The sequence below is a fragment of the Ascaphus truei genome, chromosome 3 (assembly GCF_040206685.1).
Source record: "Ascaphus truei isolate aAscTru1 chromosome 3, aAscTru1.hap1, whole genome shotgun sequence".
Taxonomy (NCBI): Eukaryota; Metazoa; Chordata; class Amphibia; order Anura; family Ascaphidae; genus Ascaphus; species Ascaphus truei.
In genome coordinates, this window is record NC_134485.1 from 244,194,408 (window position 1) to 244,220,763 (window position 26,356).

At 46.6% G+C, this 26,356-nt stretch overlaps 1 protein-coding gene across 2 annotated transcripts in view; it reads left to right on the forward strand.

The window, feature by feature from the left end:
• The window catches only part of TSGA10 (testis specific 10), a 71,417-nt gene extending 45,732 nt beyond the window's left edge, over positions 1–25,685 (forward strand). Inside the window, exons 16-20 of one of the 2 annotated variants that reach the window (XM_075590503.1) lie at positions 13,081–13,290; positions 15,323–15,525; positions 18,896–19,006; positions 19,568–19,720; positions 22,981–25,685. In XM_075590503.1, the coding sequence (XP_075446618.1) occupies positions 13,081–13,290; positions 15,323–15,525; positions 18,896–19,006; positions 19,568–19,720; positions 22,981–23,005 (702 nt within the window). In that variant the 3' untranslated portion in view covers positions 23,006–25,685. The remainder of the gene's footprint in view (positions 1–13,080; positions 13,291–15,322; positions 15,526–18,895; positions 19,007–19,567; positions 19,721–22,980) is intronic. The other variant, XM_075590504.1, reaches the window with a different exon arrangement.
• Positions 25,686–26,356: the final 671 nt, after the last annotated feature.

Below are 26,356 nucleotides of genomic sequence, written 5' to 3' on the forward strand. Positions count from 1 at the left end.
AATGTCCCTGCGAGGGCTATAGGAATGTCTCTGTGAGGGCTATAGTAATGTCCCTGTGAGGGCTATAGTAATGTCCCTGCGAGGGCTATAGTAATGTCCCTGCGAGGGCTATAGTAATGTCCCTGCGAGGGCTATAGTAATGTCCCTGCGAGGGCTATAGTAATGTCCCTGCGAGGGCTATAGTAATGTCCCTGCGAGGGCTATAGTAATGTCCCTGCGAGGGCTATAGTAATGTCCCTGCGAGGGCTATAGTAATGTCCCTGCGAGGGCAATAGTAATGTCCCTGCGAGGGCTATAGTAATGTCCCTGCGAGGGCTATAGTAATGTCCCTTCGAGGGCTATAGTAATGTCCCTTCGAGGGCTATAGTAATGTCCCTGCGAGGGCTATAGTAATGTCCCTGCGAGGGCTATAGGAATGTCCCTGCGAGGGCTATAGTAATGTCCCTGCGAGGGCTATAGTAATGTCCCTGCGAGGGCTTTAGTAATGTCCCTGCGAGGGCTTTAGTAATGTCCCTGCGAGGGCTATAGTATATGAATGTCCCTGCGAGGGCTATAGTATATGAATGTCCCTGCGAGGGCTATAGGAATGTCCCTGCGAGGGCTATAGTAATGTCCCTGTGAGGGCTATAGTAATGTCCCTGCGAGAGCTATAGTATATGAATGTCCCTGCGAGGGCTATAGTATATGAATGTCCCTGTGAGGGCTATAGGAATGTCCCTGCGAGGGCTATAGGAATGTCCCTGCGAGGGCTATAGTAATGTCCCTGCGAGGGCTATAGTATATGAATGTCCCTGCGAGGGCTATAGGAATGTCCCTGCGAGGGCTATAGTAATGTCCCTGCGAGGGCTATAGTAATGTCCCTGCGAGGGCTATAGTAATGTCCCTGCGAGGGCTATAGGAATGTCCCTGCGAGGGCTATAGTAATGTCCCTGCGAGGGCTATAGGAATGTCCCTGCGAGGGCTATAGTAATGTCTTTGCGAGGGCTATATGCATATCTCTGCGAGGGCTATAGTAATGTCCCTGCGAGGGCTATAGTAATGTCCCTGCGAGGGCTATAGTAATGTCCCTGTGAGGGCTATAGTAATGTCCCTGTGAGGGCTATAGTAATGTCCCTGCGAGGGCTATAGTAATGTCCCTGCGAGGGCTATAGTAATGTCCCTGCGAGGGCTATAGTAATGTCCCTGCGAGGGCTATAGTAATGTCCCTGCGAGGGCTATAGTAATGTCCCTGCGAGGGCTATAGTAATGTCCCTGCGAGGGCTATAGTAATGTCCCTGCGAGGGCTATAGTAATGTCCCTGTGAGGGCTATAGTAATGTCCCTGCGAGGGCTATAGTAATGTCCCTGCGAGGGCTATAGTAGTGTCCCTGCGAGGGCTATAGTAATGTCCCTGTGAGGGCTATAGTAATGTCCCTGCGAGGCTATAGGAATGTCCCTGCGAGGGCTATAGTAATGTCCCTTCGAGGGCGATTGGAATGTCCCAGCGAGGGCTATAGTAATGTCCCTGCGAGGGCTATAGTAATCTCCCTGCGAGGGCTATAGTAATGTCCCTGCGAGGGCTATAGTAATGTCCCTGCGAGGGCTATAGTAATGTCCCTGCGAGGGCTATAGTAATGTCCCTGCGAGGGCTATAGTAATGTCCCAGCGAGGGCTATAGTAATGTACCTGCGAGGGCTATAGTAGTGTCCCTGCGAGGGCTATAGTAATGTCCCTGCGAGGGCTATAGTAATGTTCCTGCGAGGGCTATAGGAATGTCCCAGCGAGGGCTATAGTAATGTCCCTGCGAGGGCTATAGTAATGTCCCTGCGAGGGCTATAGTAATGTCCCTGCGAGGGCTATAGTAATGTCCCTGCGAGGGCTATAGTAATGTCCCTGCGAGGGCTATAGTAATGTCCCTGCGAGGGCTATAGTAATGTCCCTGCGAGGGCTATAGTAATGTCCCTGCGAGGGCTATAGTAATGTCCCTGCGAGGGCTATAGTAATGTCCCTGCGAGGGCTATAGTAATGTCCCTGCGAGGGCTATAGTAATGTCCCTGCGAGGGCTATAGTAATGTCCCATGCGAGGGCTATAGTAATGTCCCTGCGAGGGCTATAGTAATGTCCCTGCGAGGGCTATAGTAATGTCCCTGCGAGGGCTATAGTAATGTCCCTGCGAGGGCTATAGTAATGTCCCTGCGAGGGCTATAGTAATGTCCCTGCGAGGGCTATAGTAATGTACCTGCGAGGGCTATAGGAATGTCCCTGCGAGGGCTATAGTATATGAATGTCCCTGCGAGGGCTATAGTATATGAATGTCCCTGCGAGGGCTATAGGAATGTCCCTGCGAGGGCTATAGGAATGTCCCTGCGAGGGCTATAGGAATGTCTCTGTGAGGGCTATAGTAATGTCCCTGCGAGGGCTATAGTAATGTCCCTGCGAGGGCTATAGTAATGTCCCTGCGAGGGCTATAGTAATGTCCCTGCGAGGGCTATAGTAATGTCCCTGCGAGGGCTATAGTAATGTCCCTGCGAGGGCTATAGTAATGTCCCTGCGAGGGCTATAGTAATGTCCCTGCGAGGGCTATAGTAATGTCCCTGCGAGGGCTATAGTAATGTCCCTGCGAGGGCTATAGTAATGTCCCTGCGAGGGCTATAGTAATGTCCCTGCGAGGGCTATAGTAATGTCCCTTCGAGGGCTATAGTAATGTCCCTGCGAGGGCTATAGTAATGTCCCTGCGAGGGCTATAGTAATGTCCCTGCGAGGGCTATAGGAATGTCCCTGCGAGGGCTATAGTAATGTCCCTGCGAGGGCTATAGTAATGTCCCTGCGAGGGCTTTAGTAATGTCCCTGCGAGGGCTTTAGTAATGTCCCTGCGAGGGCTATAGTATATGAATGTCCCTGCGAGGGCTATAGTATATGAATGTCCCTGCGAGGGCTATAGGAATGTCCCTGCGAGGGCTATAGTAATGTCCCTGTGAGGGCTATAGGAATGTCCCTGCGAGGGCTTTAGTAATGTCCCTGCGAGGGCTATAGTATATGAATGTCCCTGCGAGGGCTATAGTATATGAATGTCCCTGCGAGGGCTATAGGAATGTCCCTGCGAGGGCTATAGTAATGTCCCTGTGAGGGCTATAGTAATGTCCCTGCGAGAGCTATAGTATATGAATGTCCCTGCGAGGGCTATAGTATATGAATGTCCCTGTGAGGGCTATAGTAATGTCCCTGTGAGGGCTATAGGAATGTCCCTGTGAGGGCTATAGGAATGTCCCTGCGAGGGCTATAGTAATGTCCCTGCGAGGGCTATAGTATATGAATGTCCCTGCGAGGGCTATAGGAATGTCCCTGCGAGGGCTATAGTAATGTCCCTGCGAGGGCTATAGTAATGTCCCTGCGAGGGCTATAGTAATGTCCCTGCGAGGGCTATAGGAATGTCCCTGCGAGGGCTATAGTAATGTCCCTGCGAGGGCTATAGGAATGTCCCTGCGAGGGCTATAGTAATGTCTTTGCGAGGGCTATATGCATATCTCTGCGAGGGCTATAGTAATGTCCCTGCGAGGGCTATAGTAATGTCCCTGCGAGGGCTATAGTAATGTCCCTGTGAGGGCTATAGTAATGTCCCTGTGAGGGCTATAGTAATGTCCCTGCGAGGGCTATAGTAATGTCCCTGCGAGGGCTATAGTAATGTCCCTGCGAGGGCTATAGTAATGTCCCTGCGAGGGCTATAGTAATGTCCCTGCGAGGGCTATAGTAATGTCCCTGTGAGGGCTATAGTAATGTCCCTGCGAGGGCTATAGTAATGTCCCTGCGAGGGCTATAGTAGTGTCCCTGCGAGGGCTATAGTAATGTCCCTGTGAGGGCTATAGTAATGTCCCTGCGAGGCTATAGGAATGTCCCTGCGAGGGCTATAGTAATGTCCCTTCGAGGGCGATTGGAATGTCCCAGCGAGGGCTATAGTAATGTCCCTGCGAGGGCTATAGTAATCTCCCTGCGAGGGCTATAGTAATGTCCCTGCGAGGGCTATAGTAATGTCCCTGCGAGGGCTATAGTAATGTCCCTGCGAGGGCTATAGTAATGTCCCTGCGAGGGCTATAGTAATGTCGCAGCGAGGGCTATAGTAATGTACCTGCGAGGGCTATAGTAGTGTCCCTGCGAGGGCTATAGTAATGTCCCTGCGAGGGCTATAGTAATGTTCCTGCGAGGGCTATAGGAATGTCCCAGCGAGGGCTATAGTAATGTCCCTGCGAGGGCTATAGTAATGTCCCTGCGAGGGCTATAGTAATGTCCCTGCGAGGGCTATAGTAATGTCCCTGCGAGGGCTATAGTAATGTCCCTGCGAGGGCTATAGTAATGTCCCTGCGAGGGCTATAGTAATGTCCCTGCGAGGGCTATAGTAATGTCCCTGCGAGGGCTATAGTAATGTCCCTGCGAGGGCTATAGTAATGTCCCTGCGAGGGCTATAGTAATGTCCCTGCGAGGGCTATAGTAATGTCCCTGCGAGGGCTACTGCACCGACACACTTTATTCGAGCAAATACCCGGTATGTACCTGGCAGATACCTGGAATGCGCCACTCCTCACCTCTGACAAGCCCCGTTGCATTTGCCTTCCCAGCCTGGGTTCATGCCTGGCTGATGGGCGGCTGATCTGTTAAATGATAATGATTAGGATTTAATAGGCTGCAATGCTTCGCGTGTCTACCAGATGGCATAAATTCATGAATTGTAATGCAGTATATATATATATACTGTGCAGTATTGCAGCCAGCGGGAATAAAATGCTTCAATCCCTGCTTGGAAAATAACTCAATGCACTCGGGCAGAAAACAGTCACAAACCTCAATACACCCGGGTATACCCGAATTCGTGGGACTAGCCAAGCTCGAATAAAGTGTGTCGCCAGTGTATAGTAATGTCCCTGCGAGGGCTATAGTAATGTCCCTGCGAGGGCTATAGTAATGTCCCTGCGAGGGCTATAGTAATGTCCCTGCGAGGGCTATAGTAATGTCCCTGCGAGGGCTATAGTAATGTCCCTGCGAGGGCTATAGTAATGTACCTGCGAGGGCTATAGGAATGTCCCTGCGAGGGCTATAGTATATGAATGTCCCTGCGAGGGCTATAGTATATGAATGTCCCTGCGAGGGCTATAGGAATGTCCCTGCGAGGGCTATAGGAATGTCCCTGCGAGGGCTATAGGAATGTCTCTGTGAGGGCTATAGTAATGTCCCTGCGAGGGCTATAGTAATGTCCCTGCGAGGGCTATAGTAATGTCCCTGCGAGGGCTATAGTAATGTCCCTGCGAGGGCTATAGTAATGTCCCTGCGAGGGCTATAGTAATGTCCCTGCGAGGGCTATAGTAATGTCCCTGCGAGGGCTATAGTAATGTCCCTGCGAGGGCTATAGTAATGTCCCTGCGAGGGCTATAGTAATGTCCCTGCGAGGGCTATAGTAATGTCCCTGCGAGGGCTATAGTAATGTCCCTGCGAGGGCTATAGTAATGTCCCTTCGAGGGCTATAGTAATGTCCCTGCGAGGGCTATAGTAATGTCCCTGCGAGGGCTATAGTAATGTCCCTGCGAGGGCTATAGGAATGTCCCTGCGAGGGCTATAGTAATGTCCCTGCGAGGGCTATAGTAATGTCCCTGCGAGGGCTTTAGTAATGTCCCTGCGAGGGCTTTAGTAATGTCCCTGCGAGGGCTATAGTATATGAATGTCCCTGCGAGGGCTATAGTATATGAATGTCCCTGCGAGGGCTATAGGAATGTCCCTGCGAGGGCTATAGTAATGTCCCTGTGAGGGCTATAGGAATGTCCCTGCGAGGGCTTTAGTAATGTCCCTGCGAGGGCTATAGTATATGAATGTCCCTGCGAGGGCTATAGTATATGAATGTCCCTGCGAGGGCTATAGGAATGTCCCTGCGAGGGCTATAGTAATGTCCCTGTGAGGGCTATAGTAATGTCCCTGCGAGAGCTATAGTATATGAATGTCCCTGCGAGGGCTATAGTATATGAATGTCCCTGTGAGGGCTATAGTAATGTCCCTGTGAGGGCTATAGGAATGTCCCTGTGAGGGCTATAGGAATGTCCCTGCGAGGGCTATAGTAATGTCCCTGCGAGGGCTATAGTATATGAATGTCCCTGCGAGGGCTATAGGAATGTCCCTGCGAGGGCTATAGTAATGTCCCTGCGAGGGCTATAGTAATGTCCCTGCGAGGGCTATAGTAATGTCCCTGCGAGGGCTATAGTAATGTCCCTGCGAGGGCTATAGTAATGTCCCTGCGAGGGCTATAGTAATGTCCCTGCGAGGGCTATAGTAATGTCCCTGCGAGGGCTATAGTAATGTCCCTGCGAGGGCTATAGTAATGTCCCTGCGAGGGCTATAGTAATGTCCCTGCGAGGGCTATAGTAATGTACCTGCGAGGGCTATAGGAATGTCCCTGCGAGGGCTATAGTATATGAATGTCCCTGCGAGGGCTATAGTATATGAATGTCCCTGCGAGGGCTATAGGAATGTCCCTGCGAGGGCTATAGGAATGTCCCTGCGAGGGCTATAGGAATGTCTCTGTGAGGGCTATAGTAATGTCCCTGCGAGGGCTATAGTAATGTCCCTGCGAGGGCTATAGTAATGTCCCTGCGAGGGCTATAGTAATGTCCCTGCGAGGGCTATAGTAATGTCCCTGCGAGGGCTATAGTAATGTCCCTGCGAGGGCTATAGTAATGTCCCTGCGAGGGCTATAGTAATGTCCCTGCGAGGGCTATAGTAATGTCCCTGCGAGGGCTATAGTAATGTCCCTGCGAGGGCTATAGTAATGTCCCTGCGAGGGCTATAGTAATGTCCCTGCGAGGGCTATAGTAATGTCCCTTCGAGGGCTATAGTAATGTCCCTGCGAGGGCTATAGTAATGTCCCTGCGAGGGCTATAGTAATGTCCCTGCGAGGGCTATAGGAATGTCCCTGCGAGGGCTATAGTAATGTCCCTGCGAGGGCTATAGTAATGTCCCTGCGAGGGCTTTAGTAATGTCCCTGCGAGGGCTTTAGTAATGTCCCTGCGAGGGCTATAGTATATGAATGTCCCTGCGAGGGCTATAGTATATGAATGTCCCTGCGAGGGCTATAGGAATGTCCCTGCGAGGGCTATAGTAATGTCCCTGTGAGGGCTATAGGAATGTCCCTGCGAGGGCTTTAGTAATGTCCCTGCGAGGGCTATAGTATATGAATGTCCCTGCGAGGGCTATAGTATATGAATGTCCCTGCGAGGGCTATAGGAATGTCCCTGCGAGGGCTATAGTAATGTCCCTGTGAGGGCTATAGTAATGTCCCTGCGAGAGCTATAGTATATGAATGTCCCTGCGAGGGCTATAGTATATGAATGTCCCTGTGAGGGCTATAGTAATGTCCCTGTGAGGGCTATAGGAATGTCCCTGTGAGGGCTATAGGAATGTCCCTGCGAGGGCTATAGTAATGTCCCTGCGAGGGCTATAGTATATGAATGTCCCTGCGAGGGCTATAGGAATGTCCCTGCGAGGGCTATAGTAATGTCCCTGCGAGGGCTATAGTAATGTCCCTGCGAGGGCTATAGTAATGTCCCTGCGAGGGCTATAGTAATGTCCCTGCGAGGGCTATAGTAATGTCCCTGCGAGGGCTATAGTAATGTCCCTGCGAGGGCTATAGGAATGTCCCTGCGAGGGCTATAGTAATGTCCCTGCGAGGGCTATAGGAATGTCCCTGCGAGGGCTATAGTAATGTCTTTGCGAGGGCTATATGCATATCTCTGCGAGGGCTATAGTAATGTCCCTGCGAGGGCTATAGGAATGTCCGTGCGAGGACTATAGTAATGTCCCTGCGAGGGCTATAGGAATGTCCCTGCGAGGGCTATAGTATTGTCCCTGCGAGGGCTATAGGAATGTCCCTGCGAGGGCTATAGTATATGAATGTCCCTGCGAGGGCTATAGTATATGAATGTCTCTGCGAGGGCTATAGTAATGTCCCTGCGAGGGCTATAGGAATGTCCCTGCGAGGGCTATAGGAATGTCCCTGCGAGGGCTATAGGAATGTCCCTGCGAGGGCTATAGGAATGTCCCTGCGAGGGCTATAGTAATGTCCCTGCGAGGGCTATAGTAATGTCCCTGCGAGGGCTATAGTAATGTCCCTGCGAGGGCTATAGGAATGTCCCTGCGAGGGCTATAGGAATGTCCCTGCGAGGGCTATAGGAGTGTCCCTGCGAGGGCTATAGGAATGTCCCTGCGAGGGCTGTATGAATGTCCCTGCGAGGGCTATAGGAATGTCCCTGCGAGGGCTATAGGAATGTCCCTGTGAGGGCTATAGGAATGTCCCTGCGAGGGCTATAGTATATGAATGTCCCTGCGAGGGCTATAGTAATGTCCCTGCGAGGGCTATAGGAATGTCCCTGCGAGGGCTATAGTAATGTCCCTGTGAGGGCTATAGGAATGTCCCTGCGAGGGCTATAGGAATGTCCCTGCGATGGCTATAGGAATGTCCCAGCGAGGGCTATAGTAATGTCCCTGCGAGGGCTATACTGCACCGACACACTTTATTCGAGCAAATACCCGGTATGTACCTGGCAGATACCTGGAATGCGCCGCTCCTCACCTCTGACAAGCCCCGTTGCATTTGCCTTCCCAGCCTGGGTTCATGCCTGGCTGATGGGCGGCTGATCTGTTACATGATAATGATTAGGATTTAATAGGCTGCAATGCTTCGCGTGTCTACCAGATGGCATAAATTCATGAATTGTAATGCAGTATATATATATATACTGTGCATTATTGCAGCCAGCGGGAATAAAATGCTTCAATCCCTGCTTGGAAAATACCTCAATGCACTCGGGCAGAAAACAGTCACAAACCTCAATACACCCGGGTATACCCGAATTCGTGGGACTAGCCAAGCTCGAATAAAGTGTGTCGCCAGTGTAGTAATGTCCCTGCGAGGGCTATAGTATATGAATGTCCCTGTGAGGGCTATAGTAATGTCCCTGCGAGGGCTATAGGAATGTCCGTGCGAGGGCTATAGTAATGTCCCTGTGAGGGCTATAGGAATGTCCCTGCGAGGGCTATAGGAATGTCCCTGTGAGGGCTATAGTAATGTCCCTGCGAGGGCTATAGTAATGTCCCTGCGAGGGCTATAGTAATGTCCCTGCGAGGGCTATAGTAATGTCCCTTCGAGGGCTATAGTAATGTCCCTGCGAGGGCTATAGTAATGTCCCTGCGAGGGCTATAGTAATGTCCCTGCGAGGGCTATAGGAATGTCCCTGCGAGGGCTATAGTAATGTCCCTGCGAGGGCTATAGTAATGTCCCTGCGAGGGCTTTAGTAATGTCCCTGCGAGGGCTTTAGTAATGTCCCTGCGAGGGCTATAGTATATGAATGTCCCTGCGAGGGCTATAGTATATGAATGTCCCTGCGAGGGCTATAGGAATGTCCCTGCGAGGGCTATAGTAATGTCCCTGTGAGGGCTATAGGAATGTCCCTGCGAGGGCTTTAGTAATGTCCCTGCGAGGGCTATAGTATATGAATGTCCCTGCGAGGGCTATAGTATATGAATGTCCCTGCGAGGGCTATAGGAATGTCCCTGCGAGGGCTATAGTAATGTCCCTGTGAGGGCTATAGTAATGTCCCTGCGAGAGCTATAGTATATGAATGTCCCTGCGAGGGCTATAGTATATGAATGTCCCTGTGAGGGCTATAGTAATGTCCCTGTGAGGGCTATAGGAATGTCCCTGTGAGGGCTATAGGAATGTCCCTGCGAGGGCTATAGGAATGTCCCTGCGAGGGCTATAGTATATGAATGTCCCTGCGAGGGCTATAGGAATGTCCCTGCGAGGGCTATAGTAATGTCCCTGCGAGGGCTATAGTAATGTCCCTGCGAGGGCTATAGTAATGTCCCTGCGAGGGCTATAGGAATGTCCCTGCGAGGGCTATAGTAATGTCCCTGCGAGGGCTATAGGAATGTCCCTGCGAGGGCTATAGTAATGTTCCTGCGAGGGCTATATGCATATCTCTGCGAGGGCTATAGTAATGTCCCTGCGAGGGCTATAGTAATGTCCCTGCGAGGGCTATAGTAATGTCCCTGTGAGGGCTATAGTAATGTCCCTGTGAGGGCTATAGTAATGTCCCTGCGAGGGCTATAGTAATGTCCCTGCGAGGGCTATAGTAATGTCCCTGCGAGGGCTATAGTAATGTCCCTGCGAGGGCTATAGTAATGTCCCTGCGAGGGCTATAGTAATGTCCCTGCGAGGGCTATAGTAATGTCCCTGCGAGGGCTATAGTAATGTCCCTGCGAGGGCTATAGTAATGTCCCTGTGAGGGCTATAGTAATGTCCCTGCGAGGGCTATAGTATATGAATGTCCCTGCGAGGGCTATAGTAATGTCCCTGCAAGGGCTATAGTATATGAATGTCCCTGCGAGGGCTATAGGAATGTCCCTGCGAGGGTTATAGGAATGTCCCTGCGAGGGCTATAGTAATGTCCCTGCGAGGGCTATAGTAATGTCCCTGCGAGGGCTATAGTAATGTCCCTGCGAGGGCTATAGTAATGTCCCTGCGAGGGCTATAGTAATGTCCCTGCGAGGGCTATAGTATATGAATGTCCCTGCGAGGGCTATAGTATATGAATGTCCCTGCGAGGGCTATAGTAATGTCCCTGCGAGGGCTATAGGAATGTCCCTGCGAGGGCTATAGTATATGAATGTCCCTGCGAGGGCTATAGTATATGAATGTCCCTGCGACGGCTATAGTAATGTCCCTGCGAGGGCTATAGTAATGTCCCTGCGAGGGCTATAGTAATGTCCCTGCGAGGGCTATAGTATAGAGAATGTCCCTGCGAGGGCTATAGTATATGAATGTCCCTGCGAGGACTGTAGGAATGTCCCTGCGAGGGCTATAGTATATGAATGTCCCTGCGAGGGCTATAGTAATGTCCCTGCGAGGGCTATAGGAATGTCCCTGCGAGGGCTATAGGAATGTCCCTGTGAGGGCTATAGGAATGTCCCTGCGAGGGCTATAGTAATGTCCCTGTGAGGGCTATAGGAATGTCCCTGCGAGGGCTATAGGAATGTCCCTGTGAGGGCTATAGGAATGTCCCTGCGAGGGCTATAGGAATGTCCCTGCGAGGGCTATAGGAATGTCCCTGCGAGGGCTATAGGAATGTTCCTACGAGGGCTATAGTAATGTCCCTGCGAGGGCTATAGGAATGTCCCTGCGAGGGCTATAGGAATGTCCCTGCGAGGGCTATAGGAATGTCCCTGCGAGGGCTATAGGAATGTCCCTGCGAGGGCTATAGGAATGTCCCTGCGAGGGCTGTATGAATGTCCCTGTGAGGACTATAGTAATGTCCCTGCGAGGGCTATAGGAATGTCCCTGCGAGGGCTATAGTAATGTCTTTGTGAGGGCTATAGGAATGTCCCTGCGAGGGCTATAGTAATGTCCCTGTGAGGGCTATAGGAATGTCCCTGCGAGGGCTATAGGAATGTCCCTGCGAGGGCTATAGGAATGTCCCTGCGAGGGCTATAGGAATGTCCCTACGAGGGCTATAGTAATGTCCCTGCGAGGGCTATAGGAATGTCTGTGCGAGGGCTATAGTAATGTCCCTGCGAGGGCTATAGTAATGTCCCTGTGAGGGCTATAGTAATGTACCTGCGAGGGCTATAGTAATGTCCCTGCGAGGGCTATAGTATATGAATGTCCCTGCGAGGGCTATAGGAATGTCCCTGCGAGGGCTATAGGAATGTCCCTGCGAGGACTATAGTAATGTCCCTGTGAGGGCTATAGGAATGTCCCTGCGAGGGCTATAGTATTGTCCCTGCGAGGGCTATAGGAATGTCCCTGCGAGGGCTATAGTATATGAATGTCCCTGCGAGGGCTATAGTATATGAATGTCTCTGCGAGGGCTATAGTAATGTCCCTGCGAGGGCTATAGTAATGTCCCTGCGAGGGCTATAGGAATGTCCCTGCGAGGGCTATAGGAATGTCCCTGCGAGGGCTATAGGAATGTCCCTGCGAGGGCTATAGTAATGTCCCTGCGAGGGCTATAGTAATGTCCCTGCGAGGGCTATAGTAATGTCCCTGCGAGGGCTATAGGAATGTCCCTGCGAGGGCTATAGGAATGTCCCTGCGAGGGCTATAGGAGTGTCCCTGCGAGGGCTATAGGAATGTCCCTGCGAGGGCTGTATGAATGTCCCTGCGAGGGCTATAGGAATGTCCCTGCGAGGGCTATAGGAATGTCCCTGTGAGGGCTATAGGAATGTCCCTGCGAGGGCTATAGTATATGAATGTCCCTGCGAGGGCTATAGTAATGTCCCTGCGAGGGCTATAGTAATGTCCCTGTGAGGGCTATAGGAATGTCCCTGCGAGGGCTATAGGAATGTCCCTGCGAGGGCTATAGGAATGTCCCTGCGAGGGCTATAGGAATGTCCCAGCGAGGGCTATAGTAATGTCCCTGCGAGGGCTATAGTAATGTCCCTGCGAGGGCTATAGTATATGAATGTCCCTGTGAGGGCTATAGTAATGTCCCTGCGAGGGCTATAGGAATGTCCGTGCGAGGGCTATAGTAATGTCCCTGTGAGGGCTATAGGAATGTCCCTGCGAGGGCTATAGGAATGTCCCTGCGAGGGCTATAGTAATGTCCCTGCGAGGGCTATAGGAATGTCCCTGCGAGGGCTATAGTATATGAATGTCCCTGTGAGGGCTATAGGATATTGCTTGATTTGGTGTATGCTGACATCTAGTGGTAATTATTTAGAATACAGTCAAAACAAATGGTTTGTAACATTGTTTAATTATACAATTTGTGCTAATAGAATGCCTCCTTACTTTATATATGTCCTGTTATTTATAATGGACTGATTTCTTTGATTCTGAAAAGTCACAGTTGAAATTAAAGAAAGGTTTGTTGATACCTGCCAACTAACTCCACATGGTTAGCGCCTACTCGGACACATACTGAGTTTACAATCCTGCCAGTCATTTGTGTGTCATGCTTTTTAATAAAACCTAAACAAACACAGCATAATGCCACCCGTACTTAAAGTTACTAGTTTTACACAACAGGTCATTTTGAGTAACCTTTTATTGCAATGTATCTTCTCCCCCCAGCATATTACCTCAGAACAGTCCTATAAGTCTCAGATATCCAGCATAAATAAATCCATTCCAAAAATGGAAGATGAGCTGCGGCAGATCAAAGCTGAGAAGGTTTCGGTTCTCAATGAGTTGGCATCTACGCGGGAGCTTTGCATTAAACTGGACTCCAACAAAGAAGTGATAAACCGCCAGCTGTGCACCAGAAACCAGGACATGGAGAGGGTACGTTTCACAAAGACTCCTATAAAAGTACTACCTGTACATAAGCATAACAATAATGTCGAAAATACTTGACAACGACTTTTACAACAAAAATGTGGTTCTTGAATTTGAAAGGACAGATTTAATTTCTTTTAGCCTCCCAAATCCCAATTGTACATTAAAACTTTGCTGCTAAGACTCTTGCACCAGATGCCTTCTTTAATATTTGCATCGTAACTTGTAACATTTAAAAGGGAAGTTATTTCAATATCTTAGTGGTTTTATTTGCCAGAGAGAACAGCTATAGAAATAAACAAAATCCAACCAGGTTCCCAGCACTCAAAGGTTCCCAGAAAAAAGGGAACTATACAATGAGAACAAGGGGAAATGACAAGGGAGGGCGGGAGAGGGGAAAATAGGGAAGGGAGAGAGGACAAAATGCAAATTAAAAGGGGGGTAACATTTCGGGGGGTTAGCATCTTTTTCTGGCCCGTTCCCACAGACCAAAAAGGTCACTGGTACTTCGTTTAATGCTGTCCAATAAGGCCTTATATCAATGAAAATGTACGTCCTTCACTACAGAGCTTACCAATTTTGGCGATACATATCAGAACTACGTGGTTCCTGCCTCACGCAACATTACCCACTTTAGGGATTAGCCTGTATTGAGGATTCCAGCTACTGAGCTTTCAGGCTCTTTTTGAACATTTAGCACTTTGCCTTACTCCTGACCCCTCAGTTTGGAGCTATACCAATCAGAACTTTTTTCATTGATATAAAGGGAAGTCTTATTTGTCAGCATTAAGGGAAGTACCACAGGCCTTTTTGGGTCTGTGGTAACAGGCCAGAAGGGGCTCCCTCCCAAAAATACATTGCCCCCCTTTTCATTTGCATTTTGCCCTATTTTCCCCCATCCTTCCCTTGTCATTTCCCCTTGTTCTCTTTGTATAGTTCCCTTTTTGCTACACTTTATTTGTTGATTGCACTTGTATTGTGTCCTTGATAGGGCACATATCTGTTTAGTGCTTTCATTGTATTATTGTGTATATGCACTGTTCCTACACTGATCAATTACTACTCATTAAATTGAACCATCTTTTTTTATTCTAGTAAAATTCCTTTTTTGGCATATCCATTGACATTTGATTCGTTATTCACACTTGTGTGCTGGGAACCTACTGAAGTTGGGTTTTGTGGTTACTTTTGAGGGTCTTCGGGTCCCTCTCTTGTTCCCGTTGCACAACCGTCATTTATTTATTACAGACTATCATATTAAGTGCTGTCTATACTATATACTTTTTTTAGCTATAGAAATAAAGAAATGTGTAAACTATAGAAATAAAGACATTTGCACGGTTAATCTCACAATAAGTTTAGATTAGTTAGTCATGGTCTGTACAGTAGTGCGGTTCACAAGTGAGCCACATTTACCCCCCCATTTCTACACATAATACTATAGGAAACTCCTTATATCATACAGCATTTCACAAATCATTTCTAGATTCTACCATCTGTGTACACTATTACTGTTACACGCGGCACAACTGAAAATTCCAAAATTAGCGTTATACAGGATGGATTTACCGACATTCCCGTTTCTAAGGCTGCGCTTATAGTGACGGCGACGTGATGGCGCTGTCGCGGCAAAACAAATTGTCGCGTGCGCTTATAGTGCACGCGACAGCGACGGAGCGACAGTGCTACCAAAAATTTGGTACTCACTGTTATTTGATTTTTTTCGGCGACTGTCTCCCTTTGCGGCCAATCGGGAGCTTCTCCATGCCTCTGTCCACCCCTTTTATGACGTCGCTGGCCTTGCAGTCAGCGACGTTGCCCAAAACTAAAGTACAGCTCTAGCTATTGGGGACAGGTGACGTCATCAGTCGCGTCGCCGTCACCAGCACTATAAGTGCGGCCTAAGCCACTCATCTGATTGGAAACCCTTGACAGGCAAAATGCAGTAGTAAGCGTTTGTTGCCGCACTAGCAATATTTCCAAGGGTATGGGTGCTGGCCCATGTTATTAAAAGTTTGTTTCCCTGGGTTATGTGCAGCTTCGGAATGAGCTGGAATCTTCGCGCTCAGAAGTAGAACTTCTCAGGAAGCAGCTGGCAAGTGAAAGAATCTCCATGAAGAATCTGGAGTCTCTGCTGGTGTCCAACCAAGAGAAGGAATTCCATTGCCAAGTGCAGACCCAAGAGCTGGACTCAGAAATTCAGCTCCTTGGAGAGAAACTGGCCCTTGCAGAGAACAAACTGTAAGCAAAACTTTCCAATTACAAATATAACAGAAGCCATAAATTTTCCTTTCTAGTTTCCATTGCTCTGGTTAGCTTCCATTATGTACAGTAGATTGTATAAAGCAGTATTGTGCAGATACAGAATACTTCTGACATGGTTGGTTGGTTTAATGTCCTTAAAATTATCCCTGAAGAATATTTGTATAGTTATGTAACCCCTCTATTCTTAGGCCCCAGACTTATATCTGATGCTGAGGTGGGGGCCTGAGTCCCTTATAGATATTTAATGTGCCACACGTGGCTTACGGTCAGACGGCAGGAAATAAGGACACAGTGTGTGTGCGGTACAACTGTTTTTATGCACGCACGGTCCACTCTCAATAACCCTGTCATCCTCAGCAAAGGATCACTACACACAGCATACAACATACATGTAACGTTACAGTTAACAGTAACGCTGCACCGGTGTACATCAGTGTCAGTAGAGAATGAGCAGCCCAATCCTGGGTATATCGGCTTTGTGTTGGTGCCGGCACACCGTGGGAGCTTCTTGTGTACTAAAGGGTTGCAGGCCTGTACTTCACAAAGTGTGCTCCGTTACCACTGTAATTGTAGCCAATGAGAGTCCCCTTTGACGGCGCTCGATGCTCTTAGCTACTCCCCGGCTTGGATCCGCTGGTCCTCTCGCCACGCGTACTGCTATCACTCGTGCAACTCTCGAACGAGCCTGACAGCGCTCGGGCACTTGCAGATCTGCTCTCATCTATCATGGCCACCCCTTTTTAAAGGCTTCTCTCGCTCTTAGTCCTACCTCTTCTACAGTCTTTGTTTCTGGCTGTTGTCATGTCCATCAACAGTCACATGTCCATAGCAAATGAAGACAAAAAACAGCACCCAACGCTCACAGTGTAGTAAAATTTAGTATAAAAATTGTCATAAAAAGGGTAAGTATTCTGCGTACATCAAAGCAGTTCTTTTAAGCATTTCATGTTACAAGACATGCGTTACCACACTGGAACCGGATGGGATGGATGTCTGACGCCGTCTGGTCTCTCCTGGAAGGTGTTTGGATAGTCGCTTTCACACAGTAGGTGGCACCACACAAGCGGGCACGATGAATCCTTCTCAGCGTGTACAGGAAGCAACAGTATCTTTAGCGGTGATTGCCGCAAAATAGGTATTTGAACACAACCTTCCAGGATCGTGTGCACAGCAGTGTTACTGTAGAGACACCCCACGTCACCACACAACGTCACGAGCGATCTTGACCAGGAGGTATCGGTAGGGGAATCGCAGTGGAACAACTGCAGGCACCAGTGTAGTGATGGAGATACTAATGTCCATAGAGACTAAACAGACTCCAGCCCAGAGAAAGCTCAGACAGTGCGAGGCGGCGGTTGATGACGTCACTACGTATCGCCGCAATAATTGCGGCTATGAGAGATTAGTCAAAACAACCGAAATAAAAATGCACATCAGTGCTTAGGGCTCAATAAGACAAAAAAGCATATAGACAGGATAAAATCCTAGGCGTTTCACCAACTACTTTATCAGGGGATAATTTTAAACAGAGTACTCATATGGGATTTGTACCCACCGATCTCTAAGGATTGGACAAACATTGGGGGGGGGTATGGTAATTTCAGCCAGCTTCCTTAAAAAGTAATTTAATAAGAATACACATAATATACAAAATATATTAAAAATTGCACATGTTTAAGAATGAGCTGAAATAGAAAACAGACATATGTTAGATATTCATATACAGTATAATCAAATAAGTGAAATATGAACTAACTTGATAAATGTAGAAAAAACAGGGGATGACTGCAATAATGAGAAGACAAAGCAAAACACTAGAATAGAAACATTCTAGACAATGGGCTGTATAGCTATGAGTAAACACAGTACAATTATATTGATGGTAACTATTAAAGGTACCAATTTATAATGTAAATTTAAATAAAGGTTTAACCAAGTCCAAAAATATATATGTTGTCTAATAGTTAATCACAAAAATGTGGTTCACACATCCAACAGCATAATAAATTATGAAATCAGTAAAGATCCATAATGAAAAACATTCTAACAAAAAAGTAAGCGGCAAGAAGAAACTCTAGCAAAGGAGTTCAATAATGTTATAGAATACTGTAGGTGCCCTTATGGATGTGTAAAAAGGAGAGTACTGTATTAACTATTTTGTGGAAATATCAGTAAAGGGACCAAACATCTATGTCTTCATTGAGTCCTTTTGGGACAAGAGTACTTAGTTTGTCGGTCTAAAAAGTCTCTTTGGCTGAGGACATTAGTATTAACTTGTCCATAGCACACTGGAGAGGAACCTGTCAGAGGGCAGTGCGAGTGTGTTGATGGCATCACACAGGGTACCGTTACATAGGAACATAGAATATGACGGCAGATAAGAACCACTTGTCTCACTATGTCTACACATTTTTCTACCTTCTATAAAACTCTGATCCTATTTTATTGTTGGCTTTTTTTTTTTGTATATTTAGGATAGCCTTATGTCTATCCCATGCATATTTGAATTATTATGATGTCCATGCCATTAACGTATATTTTATGCAGTCAATTTAAGTACAAGCTTGAACATCCTACAGTACTTACTTTACCTCTTAAGAAGATCAGTCTTCTTTTTTTCCTATAGCAGAATATACCAGCACACTTTGGTGTGTGCAAGTGGGAAACTGCTATTGGTTTGAAGAAGAGATTTGCTATGTTTGCAACGCCTACCTTTTATCATCCTGTCTGCTTCTCTGCCAATGTTCTTATCAACAACTCCCCCAACACCCCCACCCCCCGCCCCCCAGCATCCCCTTCCCCCTCCATGCTGTTACTTGTCACCTTCTTCAAACATCCCTTTCTCACCTACCTTATCTAAATCTCTGGGGTTTTTCTGCTTTCCAAACCTCTGTTTTAGCTATAGATTTCTTTGTAAACCAGTATTGCTGACCTGACGAAGAGAGGAGAACCTCGAAAGCTTGTCCTATGACATAAATTGTTAGTAAAATTAAAAAAGGTATCAACTAACACTGAAGTACTCATTTATTCTGCACTATCGCAACTGGACTAACACGGCTATTTCTGTTTTATACTTTTAGTTACATATATTCCGCAATTCCAGTTTAGGATGCTGGATGGCAAATTGCTTATGCTAGCTTCAGTGCTGCCACAGTGGGCAGCTTGTATTAACCTTGCTCCCCCTCCATCTTCTATAGGAAAAACAAACCCAAACAGAAAATCGATAAAGAGGGGGGATGTTATTGAACGACCTGTTGCATTGTGAATTACCTTGATCGATGCAAATTGTGCCACCTACAAAAGGATATTTTTGTGGTTAATGCTTTGTGTTTTCATCCAATGCCAGTGGAAACCAGAGTCGAGAAGCAGCCCAGCTAAAAAACAAGATAACCCAGCAGGAAGCAGATCTTGAAATCACGAGAAGACACCTGTCAACGGAACGCTTTGAAAGGCAAGTGTATGTTTATTTAACTTTTTTTTTTATTTTGAGAACCTAGTTTAAAACATTTTAGGATGTACTTCTTTTGTTCACTATATAAACATCTAATGAATGACTGACTGACTGCGGGACTATCACGCTTAAATAAGTTCTACAGATTGGTAGGGGAATAGAGAACCTTTTTTTGTCATGCACCATTGTAACCGTGTCCATGACGTTTGGAATGCCACACATACCTCTTTGTTCAACATGGTGGCCAGCAGGATAACTCACTATTTGCAATAGGGGCAATAGTTTTTATCTGACTTTATCAACTATTCATTGAGAAGCAACATAAATGCACATCACGATTCCACTTTAAAAGAAATGTAAACACTATAAAGCACTCTGTAACCTTCTTCTGTGTAAAATTGCTGCAGTTGAAGCAGTCTTTTCTTTTTTTTAAATGGCACATTATTTATCTCACCGAAGTTTCCTTGGGTCGGTTGTCAAAGGAACCAGGGTCTAAGTAGAGAACAGAAAAACAATCACAAAGAGCATAAGTCAGTTATTTCATTCCAAGGAACGTTTTTTCTTTAGAGAACGTGCTGTAAAGGAGCTTCGACGCCAGAGTTATTCTTACCAGACAAGCTGCCCCTTGGGGAAATCTCTAAATCCTTCAAGGCTTTCACCCGACCACTCTTTCCGATCTCCTGAACGCCGCTCCAAGTCTCCAGAGCGAACACTGGATAGGTAAGTGAGGAGAGGAGGACCTACTCACCAATATTTCTACCAATACTCCACTTTCATAAGATGACCTTCATATACACTTTTGAATATGAGAGTCATCCATAAGAAGTACTTATTTACTGAAAGAGTAGTGAAGGGATGGAACAATCTTAAAGCGGAGGTGGTGGGGGTAAATACAGCAAAAGTATTTAAGAGACACAAGGAAACCATACAGGATAAGATGAAAAGGGAAAAAAAGTCTAAAACCTGGTTTTCTCGCTTTTGTAATCACTGTACAATGATGATATGTCTGATTTATATCCAGCATGAAAATAGAAGTAAACAATGACTATTCAAAGTCTATAAAGGCAGAGTTATATTGTGGAAGCGTTTTGCTGATTGAGTATCACTTGAGCTTTGCTCTTTGTGAGAGCCTGTACAGCTGAATAACAGGCGTGAGAATGGTTCTGACATTGTTTCCTGCTGTGCAGTGATAGAATAAAACCACATAAACTGCCTCTACCTAATCTCGCAGCACTGGTCTCTCCACTCTCTCGGTTTTAGTTCGTAACATAAGAACTGCTTATACAGGCTCATACCAAATCAGAGTAGACTTTACACTTTTAAGGATTATTGTGCAGCACAGGACTTAGGGGAACTTTTACAGGAACAATGTGAGAACCCACAGATTCGCCCATGTCCTGCATTTGGTGACTGGAATTTGATGTTAAGGAAACGTTCCATTTCTTACCCTATGCATGTCAAAGGACAATACTTAGCATTATTTGAAAATCTAGTAATAAGAGACCTTCGTTTACTGTCATATCCAAATCATGATAATCTTAGTAGGGAGGAATTGATGGCCATTAAATCTCTACTGAAGAATACCTCCTTAGTTATAAAAAATGCTGATACAGGGGGAACAGTGATGGTCCAGAGCAATAGTAACTGCCTCTAAGAAGACTATCAGCAACTTGAGGATACTTGCTCCTATTCCAAACTTCCATCTAATCTGCTGATTCCCAACCAGGGTTCCTTGGAACCCTGGGGCTCCTTGAAGGAGTCTCAGGGGTTCCTCCTATGGACCACAGACCCCCCCTGCGGGTGTTTTTTTTGGTATGTATTTTGTAGGGTGGATTGAGAGAGAGAGTAGGGTAATTGACGGAAGGTAGGGGCGAGTGAGAGAAGAGAGGGGGGCAGGAGGGAGTGAGTGAGGAAAAGGAGTAAGAGTGAGACGTAGGGGATAAATACATGCGAGGCGGGGAGGGGGAGAGTTAGTAAGATGGATGGGAGAGAAATACGTGGGTAGAGGGTGGGAAATAGAGGTGGCTCGTGAGGTGTGAAATGTTGTGACTGACCCCTGTTGAACCTAATATGTGTCCGCCAGATAGGGGTTCCCCCAGATTTTTTTAAATACTTCAAGGGTTCCTCCAAACAAAAAAGGTTGGAAATCACTGGTCTAATCCAACAAAAAAAAGTAAAACCTTGCATGTTCTTTTGGAGGGGTTCAAATTCATAGAGAATGTACACCCCGCTATTCCCATTTTTCACCATCTCCCAAAGATCCATAAGACGCTGGTCGACCCTCCTGGGAGACCTATTGTCTCCAGTGTTTCAACTTTGGGAGATAGGTTATCTCGCTATGTTGACTGTTTGTAACGGGTGCTCACCACAAACAGGACAGGACCGCAAGGCTAAGGTGGGGATATTGGTAACCACAGACCTGCAACCGAGCAACCAAGTCCAGAGTGCAGAGTGAAGGTCGTGTAGCCAGGTCAGGATAGGAGAAGACAGAATGGTCACAGTACTTGCCGTGGTCAAGGGTAGGAGAGATCAGGGAGTCGTTGAGCGGTGCCGGGGTCCAGGAATATACAAGGTTGAAGTCCAAATGCAAGCCGAGTCCAGGGGTCAGAGAAGGCGGAGGTCCAGGTACAAGCCGAGGTCAAACAGGAGCAAGAGAAGCAAGACAAGGCAATAGCAGGGCAGCAGGGTGTTTTGAGGCAAACACTAGTTACACAAACCGAAGTTTATGCTCAGTCAGTTTGAAGCAGGGCTGGCTGAGCATTTAAGGAACAGGCAGCCAATGGTAGGATAGCACACAGCTGCAGGGTAATTAATGAAATCCGCCCCTTAGACATATTCAGTCCACTGATAGGCAGGGGCAGGGAGAAGTGCAGGTGAAGAATAAGTGGGGATGAAATTAACCCCTCGTGTACCCATGGCGGCGCCTACGCATAGCTTGTGCGCATCCCCCGTGATGTAACGGGGGCGGAGCCTGAGCGTGGCCCGTGCGGTGTCCCCCAGCCTGGTAGCGAGGCGCGCGTCACCTGTCTCGTCACGGGTCGCATCGCGGAGCCGAAGGCCGATCCTCACATATTTACAGCCTTATGTAAGAAAATTACCATCTTTTATTCTGGACTCTGAAGATTTGTTGACACAGCTTGGGGACAGCAAATGGTCGAGACAGTATATCTGGGTGACCCTAGATGAAACTTCACTCTATACATGAATGTATAGATTTTGGGGTTGCCTGTATGACTGAGTTAGTCTGTGTCTTACCATTGGACGCGGTGCGTCTGACGTCACGCGTCCTGTTGTCATAGGGACGCATCTGATGTCATGACATCAGCATCGGATGCCCGGCTTAATGGTGAGTATTTAGGAGATGTATTCCATACAGAGCTATACTCCTCGATAAAGCGCTGACAGGCGCGGAACGCGCAGGAATGTACTTGTGCCTCTTTTTATCCATGGAACCAGAATAAAGAATATTATTTAGCATTGAAGAAAGAAAAAACAGAGCACACTAGAGGTAAGTAAAATGTGTGTATTCAACAAGTATAAAAGAAGTGAAAACGTACAATCCAGGTATATTAAGATCAGTGGGTTAGAGGTTCATAGTGCCAATTGCCGATCGAGACGCTGGAAGCAGGGTGTTCTCTGACTACATGTCCCACGCGCTACATGTTCCAGTGACTGTTCCGAACTTCCGGGTTGCGTCTCCAACGTTCAGAAGCCTGGCGTGTCTGCAATGGGCTCTGTTAGGTGTTACGGCAGGTAATGAACCTGAGCAACTGTGTGTTAGAGGACAAAAAAATGTCCCGACTAAACCGTGCACATTGGGCTCCAAGTTTGTCAATTTGGTTTGTACTAACAAATTAGCTAAAGTGCTGACTTCTCTATGTGTAATGAGTGCTCCATTTTGAAAGTGATTTATGATACACCTTTACATATTGAGTCTTAAATGTCATCTAATGTCTACACTATGTTTTCCTCTCTTGCAGGAGTGTTATGCTCAGAGACTTCTAGCATGTGGACACCGGACATATTCTAATCACCTGCAGGAACAGGCTTGAAATTCCCTTAACATGTTGTTCTCTACCACTGATTTCGTGTGCTAAATCTCATTGAAAACATAATTGACTACTAGGAAAATCTGGTGCATTTTATTTTGTTTGTCAATTCCATTTGTCGTCGGGTTGGGGAGAACTCTAAAGAGCCTGGTTAGTTCCACCATCACAGGAGAACTCTCATGGAAATTGGGTGCTACTATTTTTGTCTAAACTATTAGTATGAAAAATATATATCGAAGTAAAACTGCATGAACTACTTGCAAACAATTAGAAAAAGTGGGAATTCATGGAATTCTCGCATTGTATTACCAGCAAGGGCAGGGAGAGTTTATTAGACACTATTCAATTATACATTGTGTGGGGAGCTAAGAGTGAGGAAATAGAACACATGCAGTAACTAGCCCTCTAACCTACCTTTATGTCAGAACATATTGCACGGCATTGTCTTGAATTACTCTCCAGCCACATAAGGCTGCGGCCAGGCAGGGAGCGGGCGTGCTGGCGCTCGTGCGCCGTGACGTCACACCCTGCTCGGCCGGGCGATTTGTGGCCGGCTAGTTGCACATGCATCTGGGGGCGCGGCCACGACATCACGGAGCTGGTTCGCCCTCATTGGGCGAACCGCTCACGTGACGCGCTTGCGGGCGGAAAATTCAAATTTGCTTGCTGTGCAAGCAGCTAAGCGCCGAGCAGGCGCAGGTGCTTGCTTACGCTGGCCACACACATTTGCCTCAATGTGTTTCATAGCGGCCAGCGTGAGCGCGCGCGCCCGCTCAGCACCACCCTGGCCGAGGCCTTAGAGTTGGGTCTAATGCTGGAAATGGGATTCTTGAACTTGGGGTATGGTTAAATCCATCAATGTTATTAACCTCCCTCCACATAAAAAAACTCATGGGTCGATCTCCACCTGTCATACATTTAAAAAAAATGTGAAACAATTTATTTTTAATCTTACAAAAAACAATTATAATAAATAAAAACAAATCTATTATGTATCAGCAGAAAACCAAACGGCTTTAAGTTTACAAAGAGGTATAAACATTTCTCAATAGAACATTTAAAAACTAATATTACTAAGACAGAAATACAATCTAAAATGTCCCACAAATTGTTAAATTCGGAATCATATCGCACCTTTTTCCTTTTTTACGACATGCTGTTTCTTCAGCACGGCGCCTTCCCTGAAGAAGCCAAGACTTAACATAAACTTCTGGATTGGACAGAAAGAGGTGACCCGACCAAGTTGATAAAAAGTAAGTTGCGTAGGTGTTGCACATTAAGATTTGCACATTGCGGTGACATGGACGAATGCATTCCACTGAGACTCCTCTTACACTCTGCACTGGAAACGGGTATTGAATTAACTGCTTCCATCATTTTTTTTGTAAGATCCTCGCGTATCTTAATTTCTTTGCTATCCTTAAATTCCCTGAAAACTCTCAGTTTGTGTCTTACATACAATCCAAAATTCTCTGCCAAATCTTCTATTTCATTGTCCCCGCCTGTAAAATTCGAATTCTGTGGCCAATCTTCAAGGCAAAGGTATCGAGATTGTCGGATTAGAGTTTCAAACTTTTCTTTGGAGTAAATAGCCTGGATTTCATATTGTTACTCAAACTTTTTCAAAATTAATTCCTGTTGACAGTGGGAACTTTACCAATATGAAGTAAAACATTACTTCATTTTTCCAACCGCTTCTTTTGCTTTGATGTAGATTACTACAAACTTAGGTATAGACCCCATTCAATGAACTTGATGTGGAAAATTTGAGACTACTTACAGACCTAGCAGAAGAATCTGAAAGGGTAGAGGGTGAGGGTCCTTTCACCTCACTAAGGCCTAAATCTAAATTCATGCCGCCACTCGAAGCTAACTCTAACATAGCAGTATTTGTAAATCTAGTGACAAAAGAACTAGAATCACTGAGACATCCCCAAAGTACTACCCATCGTAATCTCACACAATCAGAAGAAATAGCTCTGAGAGAACTTGAACAAGATAAAGATATCACTATTAAACCCTCTGATAAAGGGGGTAACCTCGTGATACTGAGGAGGGATGACTATGTAGCAGAGAACAAACGCCTGCTTGCAGATAGAACTTGCTATGAGGTCCTTACCGGTGACCCTACGTTAGAATACCAGAGAGAACTACATACTATTCTGACGGAGGCCCTACATGCCAACTTCATCACACAAAGAGAAATGGATTTTATCTTTGTTCAATTTCCCAAAATTGCAACCTTTTACTCCTTACCGAAAATACATAAAAAACAGACCCCCCCCCCAGGACATCCCATAGTCTCAGGAATTGGTAACCTTACAGAACATGCCAGTAACTACATAGACCATATACTCAGACCATTTGTAACAGCCCTCCCATCATACCTAAGGGACACAAAAGACATCCTTAATAAACTTAACGAAATTACATTAACGGAAGATACTATTCTAGTGTCGTTGGATGTCGAAGGACTGTATACATCTATACCTCACCCTAAAGGTATAGAGGCAGTATCATACTTCCTGAGATCTAGGGGTGCTACATTCAAAGGTCACAGCACCTTTCTGGTTAAACTACTAGACTATGTACTCACCAGAAATTACTTCCTATTCAATAAAACACTATACCACCAGACCCAGGGTACAGCGATGGGGACTAAATGTGCCCCATCATACGCCAATCTGTACCTGGGCTGGTGGGAGGCGGAAGTGGTTTTTGGTGAGGGCAATGAGGCATTCACGGACCATATCGATATGTGGTACAGATTCATCGATGATGTGTTTTTGATGTGGAGGGGACCTCCTGACCTCCTCAAAACATTAATCGGTGGACTTAACAAGAACTCCAATAATCTTAAACTCACATACGAGATTGGTCCTGATAAGATTAACTTTCTCGATCTCACTATCCAAAAAGAACCTACAGGGATGATCAGTATCACCATTTACAGGAAGAGTACTGCTACTAACAGCATCCTTAGGGCAACAAGCCATCACCCATCCAATCTCATCAAAGGCATCCCTGTAGGCCAGTTTCTGCGAATAAAGCGAAACTGTACCAACGACCTAGAGTTCGAGAAACAGGCCTTGCTAATGAGGGATAGATTTCTGGCACGAGGTTACAGCAGAAATATGGTTCATACGGTTTATAAGAGAGCAAAAAATACCCCGAGGATAGATCTACTCAAAGAGAGAGTAGATAATAGACCTACTAATACGATTAGGTTTATCGGTCTGACATTCTAAAGTCTATAGCCTCTAACAGCCTATTTATTTCTAAGCGAGCCTTAGGCCAGACCAGGCCA